This window comes from Echinops telfairi, unplaced genomic scaffold (assembly GCF_000313985.2).
Source record: "Echinops telfairi isolate 266 unplaced genomic scaffold, ASM31398v2 ScPeMD7_7467;HRSCAF=8505_1, whole genome shotgun sequence".
NCBI lineage: Eukaryota > Metazoa > Chordata > Mammalia > Afrosoricida > Tenrecidae > Echinops > Echinops telfairi.
Window position 1 is genome coordinate 11,049,705 of NW_022111368.1, and position 14,113 is coordinate 11,063,817.

The 14,113-nt window shown below is 39.4% G+C and overlaps 1 protein-coding gene across 1 annotated transcript in view; it reads left to right on the plus strand.

Annotated features, from left to right (window-relative positions):
• ATP11A (ATPase phospholipid transporting 11A) overlaps positions 1 to 14,113 on the plus strand; it is a 224,509-nt gene that overhangs the window by 150,942 nt on the left and 59,454 nt on the right. The window contains exons 5-11 of the mRNA XM_045283811.1: positions 1,125 to 1,253; positions 3,480 to 3,583; positions 4,217 to 4,267; positions 7,603 to 7,667; positions 8,509 to 8,590; positions 9,903 to 10,053; positions 11,861 to 12,062. Coding sequence (XP_045139746.1) covers positions 1,125 to 1,253; positions 3,480 to 3,583; positions 4,217 to 4,267; positions 7,603 to 7,667; positions 8,509 to 8,590; positions 9,903 to 10,053; positions 11,861 to 12,062 — 784 coding nt within the window. The remainder of the gene's footprint in view (positions 1 to 1,124; positions 1,254 to 3,479; positions 3,584 to 4,216; positions 4,268 to 7,602; positions 7,668 to 8,508; positions 8,591 to 9,902; positions 10,054 to 11,860; positions 12,063 to 14,113) is intronic.

Below are 14,113 nucleotides of genomic sequence, written 5' to 3' on the forward strand. Positions count from 1 at the left end.
CCAATGTACGAAATTTTAAAATCACAATTAGGAGGAAATACATATATTTTCACAAAGATGCCTTCCTTAAAAACGCAACTAGTACATTAATTATGCCTTCTTGGTGATGACATGAAATAATGAAGATCAGGTTTTATTTAAACATCTACAATATTCTGTCATTCATGTTTACTTCGTTTCAAAATTCTTATTGTCACTTCTCTTTTTAAGTCATACTAAAGTAATCTGCAATGTTTTGAATTCTGTCATATAATACTTAGAACTTTAATATGACTGTTTATAAAATACTTAGTTTTTGGTCAAAGGCTTTTGCCCACAGTAATACTTCTCATTGTGACATTTAAAAAAATAAAACTTTGAATGCATCCTCCTTGTTCTGAATCAAAGATAACCTTGTTGGAAATGGTTCTCTGTTTTCATTGCAATAATATTCAGTAATGTACTCCATTTCACTGATCTAAAATGATACTTTGATTTTATCTTTACTGGTTTAGAGAATTATATGTCCTTCCGTGGTTTCAATGAAATAGCTGGGAAAGGATCTTTTTATAGCTATACATTAACATCTAATATCTTCCTGAAAATAAACACCATTGTGGATCTGTAAGTGTAGATTGAGCAAGCCATGCTTTCTGGGGGCTGCAATGTATCACTTTAAGTGCCATTCAAGATTCACATGGAAGCTCACAAATAATGGGAACCAGATTCCCTTGTGTCCTCTCTTTTCTTCTTAACCCAGAACTGCTTACCTTGGCTTTGGAGACTTAAGTCTTGTTGACTAGGTCAAAGTTTATTAAACTGGGGCTTGCAACTCTCTGTGGGGCCCTGCAACAAAATTGGCAAGAGTGAAAGGTTTCTGAGCACAGAATGACCAAACATGAATTCAAACTCAAACACATAATGACTCTGAGATGTTTCTGGCAGCGCTTGCCTGTGTTGCAAATATCTCAGTCTAAGATGGGTCCTGAGTGGAGAAAGTTTTACATGCTCTGATACTAGGGGACATAAGAAGGGATATTATGAGGCTAACTTAGGAAAAATAAATTTCAACAAAAAGAATGAATGAGTCATGGAATAGTACTTTAACTTTTTAGTTCACTTATTCTTCCTGTTCTCTCTTGTAGGTGGGTGACATCGTGATGGTCAAGGAGAATGAGACCTTTCCTTGTGACTTGATATTCCTTTCCAGCAACCGGGGAGATGGGACCTGCCATGTTACGACTGCCAGCTTAGATGGAGAGTCAAGTCATAAAGTAATGTTCCTCCCATTGGAAATTCCAGAACGATGGCTCGACTTTGACTTTTAGATATTGACATTGGAGATATGATCATACACAAGCACAATGATCAAAACTTAACAGCATGCTTGGGAGTTGAGTGTTTTCAATGTTCAGTGGAAATCCTAGGGAGTTGTGCTAGCCAGTTGTATTTTTCTCACTTTCACTTCTTTTACCCACTTTACCCTTTCCACCCACAATGTCTATAACAGATAAGCACCAGTTAAAGAAGCAACTTCAGTATTAACCTCTGTTACTTAGCTGATGTGCTAAATTACCAATTTAGGAAATGAATACATTTAGAAGACTTTCATCCCAATAGTCAAAATTAATGTCTTAACTAGCCTAGAATTATGTGAAAAGTCAGGCGTATTTTGAGATTTTTGCCTAAAAATATTTCAGTGGGTGTAGATATTTTAATAAGTATTTTCGGAAGTCATAATGAATTCCTTACATTCCATATGGAAGTTTGTACTAGTGACTGATTCTACAAAAGTTTTAATTAACAGTCAAACAATAGTTAAACCTATCTTTATTAATTGAAAGCTTTGATGATTTTTCAAAATGCGCACATTTCCAAGGAGTTTTGAAAGTGGGCCTGGTTCAGTGGAGTCAGCGAGCTCTAGGGCACTGTCTCGTACAAGTGTAACTCCGAAGCAGCAGTGCTTAAGGAATTTCTTGGTTGGTATGTAGGCACTTTTTATGAGAAAGGGAAACTTTCTTGGCAAAAACACCAAAGGATATACTAATATTTATGGTTAATTTGTGATACTATTGTATCAAAGCCCTGCGATCCTTCCCCCCCACCCCCAACCAGGATTTACTTTCACATTTTCTATATAGACACATTCCCAAAGAATTACCATTTTTGTCATATATAAGCAGACGTACTTTGGGGGTGGGTGGGATATAGACAATTCCTGAATGACTTGTATGTTTCTTATCATCTGCTGCTGGTGGCTCCTCTCAACATGAAGGAGGAAAGGTTCCCTAGCCCAATGGGATGTAACCAGCGTTCCATCCTCTCCGTTGACAGTGCTGTCTTTGGACGGGCGTCGTGTATTTGGACCCTTGCTGGTGAGCCTCAGTCCACCGCAGCGCTGTTAGTGAAGCAGAGGCCACTGTCACTGTTTCCAAAACAACATTCGATGGCCGTTGTCCCATTCCAGAACTGAAGTGTTAGCATGGTGGTTCCTTTTCCGACATGTTGTGTATCTGCACTTTGCGTTTTGATAGAATGTTCTCTGATTTTGTTTCTGTGCACTTGCCTTGGCTTGAACAAGGACTGAACTTGTGCGAGTCCTTTTCTTAAAACCGGAGTGGGAAAGCAGAAAGAGGGCAACAGACCTCGGTTGAGATCCTGACTAAGCATGGACTGCGGACTTATGTGCCCGTGGGCAAGTTTTTCTAAGCTCTTCTGAGGTTTTCACAGCTGGATAATGTAATAAACCTATCATTCAGTGTTTTAACAATACTTTATTGATCTTATTCTGGTTAGGTTATAAATAGAAAAGTTTCCCCAGAGAGAAAGATAAAAGGAGATTCACAATAGATGAGAGGGCTTCGAAAAGTTTGTTAGTTCTGTTCTTTTGTTTGTTAGTTTAACCACGTTTTTGAAGCCCCCTCAAAATCCCTTTTCATCAAGCCCTCATGCAATAGTCTTTCTTTCCTCGCTCCTCTCGCAGCAGAGAGGTGCAGCTGCGAAGACCACCTAGTCACACTGAGAAATATCAAGGCCAGTGGCTCTCAAATGTGGTGTGAGAAGAGGACCTTCTGTTCTATTCCTTATGACTGTTCTTTCCCCTATGACCTTGGCCCCACCGTCGACTTACTGAATCAGAGGCCTTGGGGCTGGAGAGCAGGACTCTGTGATTTCACAACCACTGAGGCTAGGGTCTAGGCCCAATGAACAAGTGTGTAAGAAGTTTATATGCTGTCACAGTGATGTGTGTGGACAGTTGGTGGGCGAGTTAGGAGGATTAAGTGATGCCTGGGTAAGCAAGCTCTCTGTAAATGGTACGGCACTCTATAAATGGAAAACAACATTTTTAGTTCCTTGATTTGTTTCTGAATTGATAGCATCACTGTGACTAATAATTTGAAGTCTCCAAGGGTCAAACAGACTTACCAGTTATTGCTGTTTGCCAATGGGTTGCTCTTTATGATGTGAGTCGTGAATTCCCATTTGCTGTCCATTTGCAGACTCATTATGCAGTTCAAGACACCAAGGGGTTTCACACTGAAGGAGACATCGATGGGCTACATGCTACAATTGAATGTGAGCAGCCTCAGCCCGACCTCTACAAGTCAGTATTCCATCAAGTATCTTTTTAGCCTCTCAATACTGCTCTTGCTTTGTCATCTCAGACAGCAGTCAAAAGACTTTTAGACTGAGTCCAAAGTATGCCAGTAATACTATACACTAGTTTAATAGGCATCAAATAGATAGCTTTTCATATGTACATACCCGAAAAGGCTTAATGGAACTAAATGATTTAAAGCAATTAATTTTTCTTTGCTTTGAGAAAGTAGGACCTAAAACTGTATTAAGGAAAACATTTAAGTCTTGGGTATACATAGAAAGTGAAAGAAGAGTTGCTGTCACCTCTCTGACCCCTGGCTGCTGTCTGAGAACTAGATGGCCAGGCCTTCCTTCTCAGGCCCCTCTGAGCACTCTCACCGCCAACCACTTGGTTAGCAGCCCAGGGCAGGGACCACCTGCACTCCCCAGAGATGCCCCAAGAATAAAGACAAGGGAGATAGAGTAGGAATGGCTTACATACATACTAGGCGTGTGTGTTACAGTTTATAATAGCACTCATTCCCTGCTTAAAATTGGGAAAATCCATAAATATGTTTTAAAAGAAAAGGTGCTTTAGGGTTCTGACTCTTGAACGGATGCTGGCCTGTTAGTAATTTCACTTTTTATTTTTTGTCAGATTTGTTGGTCGCATAAATGTTTACAATGATCTAAATGACCCTGTGGTAAGGTAAGGAGACACACTTTCTGTTAGGCATTTTGGGCAATCTTCCTCTAATATTATTAATTATTTTATTAGTAAGAGTTTTTTGTTGTGTCTGTTCCTATCGGTTCTAAAGAATGGCTCTCTTTGCGCATGCACATCTGTATGTGTTAGATAAGTCGATGATTTAGTGAAAATTTTCTCTCACCAGATTCTGTTGAAGGTGCCTTTTAAGGGACTGATCCCAAGGCAGAGGGTATAGCACACTTTCCTGCCGTTAAAAATACCCTTGGAGAGAGGCGTATCATAATGCGCCTTCAGCTCTGGAATTGAAGCATTTTTACTCTGCAGACCATTTTATTGGAATACATTAATCTGCTCCTAGTCATTGGAACAAATTTATGGCTCTAGATTATTTTTGAGATTTAATAGAAAGTGTCTCACGAAGGACATATTTGAGGCTCATATCCACCTAAGAAAATTAAAAAAACTGTCCCCGGGTAATTACAGCGATCACAGGCCAGTGCTTTTGCTTTCCATGTTTAATCATAGAGGTTTCAGTGGCTCATCAGACACATTACAAAGTCTCCAGAAACGAGCCGCCCATCAAATCTCTAACTTTGTGACTACCACACAGTGGAAGCTCGGAACCAGTCCTGGAGGCTGGGTGGATAATAACCCTCCTGTAATTCAACCTTGAAAGATTTCTACATCTGTAAGCTAACTCGGTCTTTTCTTAGGTCTATTGATATTTCATCTGGGCATTATTTCAAGATCCTTTTGGCAGGCTCGCTAAGAAAGCATTTGAGCTACACATTTTAGGCAATTCATCTTGTCATTTTTCCAGTTAATATCCCCCTGCCCAAAAAACCTCACTTGTTAGAGAAACGTTGTCCAAATTTAACCGTCTCCAAATTGTTAATATATATGAACGAAAACCTTTCCCCCTAAGTAGAAATAAGCTCTTATGAAAAATTACTGCCGATAGATACTGAAATACAAATCCCTGAGTTTTACCGCTGTCACAGTATCCTAAAAGGATTAGCTTTAAGGAAATACTTTGTACACTCTTTGTTCAGCATGTTTATCATCATGCTACATCGGCAGACTAGCCGGTGCCTTTGGGGATTAATGGAGGTATTATTTTATTCTTTACTAAATACATATTACTCTGATGGTAACTTTCTTGTTACCTTGGAGAAAGTGTTCCTTGGAGGAATTAATTTGTGCTTGAAAGAGTAAATAGATTTCAGTTTACTCATATTGCCAGCCAGATAAACCTGGGGGAAAAAAGCATTTTATTTCATTCGTGCTTTATATTTAGAAGATCATTGGCTGAGTATTTTGGCAAGAAAACTAATATATTTTGTATTTCAACTCAAACTCTATTTTAGCTTCTTTAGTATTTACTTTATTGGATAGACTTTTAGTATTTGGGTTTAAAAATATTTATAAATTCATGGTTTGAACCGTTACGAATTATGTATCCAAATTCACAATCCACTCAAAGTGATAGTTACCTTCCTCCTTGACCAAATGAAGCTAAGTACTTTTTTAAGTAAAGTATTTTTAGACGGCTCAGGGACACTTGTTAAAGGTTCATTTGTTTTCATAAATACTCGCGACACAAATTATCCTGAGTGTGTTACTAACAGAAGGTGACAATACTTCTAACACAACCAGACAACCAATGTGCTACAATGTTTAATGACTGTCAGGCTCATAAATGGATGTTGAAACTATCTACTCACTCGAGGACATACATGTCAGTTGATGCCCCAGGATGTCACTCATCCTGTGAGCAGGCTCCACTCTCCCTTCAGTTCGATGCAGTTCTGAACTGTAGTGGCCAAGTGGGTGGTGCGTGTTTGAGGACTGTAACAGTTTACCAGTGTTCCATGAGCAAAAGGAGTCCATAATGGCAGAGATATTTGTGTATTGCTCACTGTGTCTTTAATGCTTAGGACAGTGCTTGTTCTTAAAGGAATGGTTTTAAAAGTCTGATACTTGTTTTCCGCCAAAAGTCGCAGTGTGAGGACCTAATGTCGGGGGTTTAAATGGAGAGAAAATGTTTTGAGAAACGATGTACAAATGCGCTTTACACAATTGATGTGTGTATGGATTGGGATAACAGTTGTATGAGCCCCTAATAAAATGTTAAAAAAAAAAAAGTCGCAGTGCATGGGCCATTTCACGTTCATAAGTGATCTGCATTTCACAGACCTACATCTTTGTCGATATAACTTTCAGTTTTTATAAGTGCCATGTAGAGTATCCTTGCCTTCATCTTTAAAAAAACAGTCATTTAAATGAGTGCTTTCAACTTGCTGAAACACGTGCTCTGCTCTTCAGCCTTCAGAACAGGGGGCTGGGGGCCAGGGAGACCCTTCAATCAATCACCTAAACGTCTTTTTAAAAAAATCCTTTTATTGTGGGCTCATACAGCTCTTATAATACAGACATACATATATTGTGTCAAGCACATTTGTACATTTGTTGCCATCATCATTTTCAATACATTTTCATTCTACTTGAACCCTAGGTATCAGCTCCTCGTTTTTTCCCCTAACCTCCCTCACTCCCTCCCCCCCTCACAAACCCTTAGTAATTTGTAAATTGTTATTGTTTTTTCCGTGGGTTACAGTGATTGATGTCTCCCTTTACCCACTTTTCTGTTGTCCGTCCCCCAGGGAGGGGGTTATATATATCATTGTGATTGGTTCCCCCTTTCTTCCCCACCTTCCCCTTTCCCTCCTGGTTTTGCTACTCTCATTATTGGTCCTGAGGGGTTTGTCTGTCCTGGATTCCCTGTGTCTCCAGCTCTGATCTGTACCTGTCTTGTTAAGAAGTCACTGGACCACTGCCACACTTCCTGATTCAGTAACTAGAAGCCTGAGAATTTACATTTTTAATACCTTCCCAAATGCTGCTAATGGTACCAATTTGGGGACCACATTTTGGAGGATCACGGCAGCCCTAATAACTTACTCTGTCTCTAATGACTGTGTGATGGCAACACAGGTTCTGTTTAGTAAATTTGGGATGAGCCCGAAGAGCTGCATTTCTAACCAACTCCCCAAAGATGCCAATGCTGCTGCATCCAGGCAGCACTTTGAGTCAAAAGACTGTAGGAAAACTGGAACTCTGTGAAGAACTATTGTCGTAAGGAATGCTTTTATCCTCCCACAGATAAAGGCCATTTAAACTTACAGGACCATCAGCTAACTCTACTCATCTAAACATAAGCAAATAAACGATTTCCTCTTCAAATGAAATCAGTTAAGCAAGTGAATTAATTGTCCGTCTCGCATTTTGCTTTCCTCTGTGCTCTGTATTGTTCTGTCTCCGACCATCCTCTGCAGGCCATTAGGATCCGAAAACTTGCTTCTCAGAGGAGCCACGCTAAAGAACACGGAAAAGATCTTTGGTAACTCTTTTAATTAGTGAATTATTCATAGTAGTGTCTCAAATTAACGATACATTAAGCAAAGTTAATATCCAGAATGGAATCAGGAAAGCATCTCTTTGTTCTTCAAGGTACTGTGACTTTATGGCAGCAATGATTTTGTCTCACTATGCATAGTGTTGATGTAAACCACAAGCCGTACAGCGATGTCCTCTGCAAATACTGCTCGTAGACTAAGCACCTGTATTTCTAACTGAGCACATAAAATTATATCTATGGAAGAATTCATGTAGTGTTTCTCTGCAGGACATTTCTTGTAATGTCTGATTTTGCTAGTATTTCTCATTTCTGGTGAGTTGCAGCTTATATTTTAATTAAATGAAAAGTAAACTTTTAAGAATATTAGTGTATCTCATCAGAAAGCTCAAAACATTAAAATGTGAACTTAAAATACAGATGATTCTCAATTGGGAAGAGATGTTTCTCCAGTCAAAACTCCGAAGCAGTGCTTCCCCATGTGAGGGATACTGCCCTCCGGGCGGCACTAGAAAAATCCAGGGGGCTTGCAAAAACATGCCTGCACTTTATCCTGGATTATGGGCTATGGTACAAAAATGTTTAATTGCCAGGGAGGGTGGGGGGCATTGGGTACTTTTTTTTCTGAAAAGGGGGCCATAGGCCAAATAAATTTTGGACCCTGTGGTCTAAAGGAACCTTGTCATGTGATGACTCTTTTGAGCAAAACATTAACGCCCAATAAAACTAAAATTACGATTCATTTGACAATCTAATATCCCTATAGCAGTCTATAAAGACAAGATACATTTCTCTTATTTTAACATTTACTCCTTCTATTTGACAGGAGTTGCTATTTATACTGGCATGGAAACCAAGATGGCATTAAATTATCAATCAAAATCCCAGAAACGGTCTGCTGTAGAGAAGTAAGGTTTACTGCCTGCTCATTTGAACTGTGTGAAAAACTGTGCTTTTAAAGTACATCAATTACCATAGTTAGGAAAATATTTTCCTTTTGGGTCTATTTGCAATTTCTTTGTGGTTTCTAGTTGTACAGTTACTTAGTAACTATTATGCTAATTATTTTGATGAGACAGAAAAGCCACATAACCTTATAATTTTAGCATTTCAGTATTAATCTTCAGAACACTTTAAAACCATTTATTTTTAAAGCCAGTTACAAAGAATTTTTAGCTTTGAGGTTAATTGCAGATGGCCATAAAGTTCATCCATGCTTTATTAAAAACAAAAATACGATGACTTTAAACTCTGAGATTTCATGGAGTTCATGGACTTTCCAATATGGCTTCAGTGAGCAATCCCAGAGAGAACATAGACTTCTTAACATTACATAGTAATATCCTTAGGGTAATATGTCAGGCTGATACTTTAATTTGTAAGAATACATGGCCTGGAATTTTGTTTCTTTGTCTCTTGTTAAAGTCTAGCCTGGACTTGAAACGGACAACTAAACAGTTTATAAATTATGTAAGAGTGTATGAATTATACATTACTCAATGATTTGTCTCCCCCTACCCCCACCAAAAAAAAAAGATGGCTGAGTGTGTTTCTGTTTTCATAAACTAATCTTTAAATGTGATATCACTGGTCTCTTCACTCTGAAGATGAAGAGTCTGTTTCTAGTGTCTACAGATGACAAATAGGTTTCAAAATTAGATACTGGAAAATCCATTTTTCCCCATGATCTCTGCTAAGTTTATCATTTTTCTTATGTGGAGAGTATTTTCCTTTGAAGTATTCACTCTTCTCTTCCACTCTCCTCCATCATTCCCTCCCTGCTTTCTTCCTCTTGTCCTTCCTTCCTTTGTAATGATAATCACTAAATTTTGAACTCTTCCAACTGATGCTTAATGAAAGAAGATCACTGATTTTTTTACGTTCTTTTAAATGACAGAATTACAGACCATCTAGAAACATTTGTTAGCAATATCGTTATGTGCAGTTTTCTTTCTACTGACGAAAACATCCCTTCTCCGTAGATAATTCCCTTCGAGCCTCTGGAGTGGACTCAGATAGAGTTGAGCTTGTATTTTCACTTTTACTGAGTCTAGTGTAAGGTAGAAACTTCCTTTGAAAAAATATTAACATATTACCTTCCTTTATGTGTAGTGTTTCATCACCAGGTGTTCACCTTGACGTTTTAAAGACAGAAGAGCTATGCTTGTTGTGTATTCCGGCACCGATAATTAAGTGATCATCACTGTCTTTTTGTTTTAGATCAATGAATGTATTCCTCATTGTGTACCTCTGTATTCTAATCAGTAAAGCACTGATAAACACTGTTCTGAAATATGTGTGGCAGAGTGAACCATTTCGAGATGAACCATGGTATAATCAGAAAACGGAATCAGAAAGACAGAGGAACCTGGTATGAGAAATGACTCCGTTCCCTTTTCCAAAAATGACCTGTAGACTGTTGTTCTGAGAATCTGGTACGATGAAATTACAATGGTGAATTTCTTGCAGGCAGGAAGGTAAACTGAATAGCAATAGTAGATGCACACATTAATATAGATGTTCGTTGCCTCCCTAGCTGTAGGCACAGGTTCTTGCTGCTTCCTTCAGGAATGTCAGTGTACACGTCTGCAAAGGGATTGATTCCCACGGTAAATGCACGAGGACAGTATCAGGAACACTGTTGGCATGTCCAGCCCCTAGCACATACCTTACATTCGTGGTGGTTCTTTTCTTGTTAGGTTCCTCCAAGTCAATCTCAGCTCCTAAAGCCTCAGGAGTTTCCCCCTAAGGTTTTCTGGGCTATAACCTTTACCAGAACGGATCACTGCGTCTTTCTCCCACAGAGCTGCTGGGTGGGTTCAAACTGCCAACCTTTGCTAGTGGCCGGGGGCTTTAACCATGTGCCACCAGGGATCCTTGCCTCCTATTTAGAAGATGCTCAGTCAATGCTTACTACTTATCATAAGTACAATAAAAAAAGGGGGTGGGTGGGGAATCTCAATTATAGGAAATTATGGCAAGAAGGCAGGCAGCTGCTACCAGAAGCTTGGCGGTTTGAGTCCACCCAGAGGTGCCTCTGAAGAAAGATTTGGCAATCTGCTTCCCCCAATCCTGGGCCCTATGGATGGGACCCATCTCTACTCAGACACACAGGGGGTTGGCATGAGTGCTTCTCAACTCATTGACACTGTTATTTTAGGCTGAGAATTGGTTTTCTTTTTCTGTTGGAAGATTTCAGTACAGTTACTTGTATTTATAAAAAAAACATTTCACAAGCCAGTGTAAAGTCATTTGATTGAGCTGTCTTATACTTACTTAAAACAGTACAATCTTCTAGCTAGTCCCATTCAGCCCAGACCCAGAGGTGGATGTCGATCTAGACCTGTTTCAGAAAGCTTCCATGTCTCCTTGGGGTTGTCTCACCTTTCTGCCCAACAGGCACCTGGCTAGCACGCAGACATCTCCACAAGTTCAGCTGTCGTAGGAGCCTGACAAAACTTGCATGGTTTCAGAGATAGGAACAAAATTCAAAACTAGACAACAGCAAAAAGTAATTTTACCAGATTTGGGGGAGGGAGAGTTATGTAGGTTATTACTTTATAATCGGGATAATTTATCAAAGTCACAAGTTAAATTCAAATTTTCCATTAGGTCTAAGTTAGAATTATCTCCTGTCGCTTCTCAGTATAGTTATTTTAGCAGGTAATTTCATCTTATTCCATTGATATAGAACAGACATGCAAATCAAGCTTCTTGGCCTAAAGGCAGGTCATGAATAGAAAGCTAGGTGACAAATATAGTGGAAATCTAAGCCTGCAGCTGCTGCCAACCTAAAATAACCCTTATCTTTGGATTTTGAAATACTTACATTTAAAAATAAGGCACCCTGGTGGCACTGCAGGTTGGACACTGGGCTGCTAACCCCAAATCAGCTGTTCAAACCCACCAGCTGCTCTAAAGGAAGAAAAAGTATTTGTCTGTTCCCTTAAAGATGTTCAGTCTTGGAAACTCTGTAGAAGGGTCACTATGAATAGGTCACTTGATGGCAGTGGGTTTGGGTGGCTTTTTAAAAATTATTTTGAAGTACCACTCCTGTTATTTCTACCCTAACTTTAAGTTGTTCACTCATGATTTTACTCTTTATTTTCACCCAGCTGGATGGTGTGATATATGATACATTACTCAATGTTGAACGACGGTTATCTGTTTCTTCTCAGTTTCTCCGAGCGTTCACTGATTTTCTGGCATTCATGGTCCTCTTTAACTACATTATCCCAGTGTCCATGTATGTCACAGTCGAAATGCAGAAATTTCTCGGCTCTTATTTCATCACCTGGGATGAAGACATGTTTGATGAAGAAACAGGGGAAGGGCCTCTGGTTAATACCTCGGATTTAAATGAAGAATTAGGACAGGTGAGTATCTCACGGCTTGTCTTTCATAACTAATAGAAATTGAGTTAATCCATACTACGTTTCCTGGTATCTAGATACAAGTAATTCATCCAAATGGTGAAATGAAAATTTCAACTTTAACTCACACATATAACTATAACCTATAATTGGTGAAATGAAAAAAAGGTTTTTTAACTCTATTTATACAATAATAGGTAATGAATTTATATTTACAACATTTACAAAATTAATCACATTAGCTGATGAATATAAACTAATCCATGGGTTTCTAAGTGTACTCATTCTGGATTTTATTGGCACGAATGAAAAGTTGAAGGGATACGTGAACTGCCATTTATTGAGTTCCTCTGCCACAGGCATTGTGCTAGCTTTTATAAATGATATATTTAATTCTGATTACAAGTCAATTTTCCTCATTTCTAAAGATGGCAAACAAAGATTTGCTAGCAGAGCATATTTCAAAGAGTTTAATACATTTACATTTATAATTTGTTCTAATACTTAGAACCTTGGATTACCTAATCTTTCTGTATCTCAAATTTCTTAATTTGTGAAGTAGGGATAATTGCATATATATGCACTTGCTCATAAAGATCAAGGACCGCAGCCAGCCTTCAGTACAGATTACAAGCTATGTGAAGAAAACCAGACTACCGGACTCGTGGGTAACATCATGGTAAAGAGAAAAGAGATTGACGTTATCAAGGATTTTTGTCTTCCGTGCATACACAGTCAGTGCTCCTGGAAGCAGCAGTCAAGAGATCAAATGACACATTGCATTGGGTAAATCTGCTTGCTACACGAGACGTCTTTAAAGTATAAACAGCAGGTATGTTACTCGGAGGATCGGGTGTGCCTGATCCAAGCCATGGTACGTTCGGCCGTCTCCTGTGCATGTGGACGTTGGAGGTTGACTAGGGAAGACTGAAGAAGGGCTGATGCATTTGAATTCTGGTGCTGGGGAATGCAGAATGTGGGAAAGTGCCCAGCACAAGCAAATCTGTCTTGGATGAAGAACAGCCAGAATGCTCTTTAGAGGCAAGGATCACTAGACTTCGGGCATGCCCTTTGGACATGTTGCCAGGAAAGACCAGATCCCGGAGAACACTTGGCGAAGGGGCAGCGCAGTGAAATGGAAGAAGGCCTTTACTAAGACAGATTGACGCGGTGGCTACAGCAGTGGGTTCAGACATAGGAGCCGTTGTGAAGATGGCACAGGACCGGGCTCTGTGTAGTTCCGTTGTACACTCACTCTGAGCTGGAACTGACTAAACAGCTAAACAACAACAATTGCGAGATGACCACTCATCTGTCAGTTTTTCATACTGAGCTGCCTTCCGTGCCCCTCTGGTACTGGAAGCTACGTCACAGTAACTGCAGCAGGTTCATGCATGTAAATAGGTTTCAGTGGCCCTTCTGGACTAAAACCAACTAGGAAGAAGGAACAATCAGCCCACTTCAAAAAATTATTACTAAGAAATCTTACGAATAACAGTGGAACGTGGCCTGATATAGAGCCAGAAGATCGACTCCCTGGGTTTAAAGGGATTCATCTGTGCCGAGGCAAGAGCTCTCCCTCCTCACGAGAGAGGCCAGCTTTAGAACAGCCACGAACACGTGGAGTCAGAGTGTATGAAGTAATGAATGTAGGAAAATTGGAAGTTATCGGTAATGAAGTGGGACACGCGGAGAGTGATAAGCTAGGCGTTAATGAGCTGAAGTGGACTGGTAGTGGTGGCCTTTTTGAGTTGATCAAGTGTGTCATTGATTATGTCTGGAATGACATATTCAAGAGGAATAGGTCACCTTATCACAATCATTATCAAAAAGGAAACGTCAAGATTTATTTTGAAGTACAAGGCGATATGTGATAGAATGTATAGCATAAATATATACCTGCAAGAAAGACCAGTTAATGCAACTAAGGGTCAAATTTAAGCACTGACCACTAAATCCAATGTGAATAAATTAAGGGATTCGACCCACAGTCTGAAATTGTTTAAACATTTAATCAAGATGCAGTGACAATTACTGATTGGAATATGAAGTCAGAAA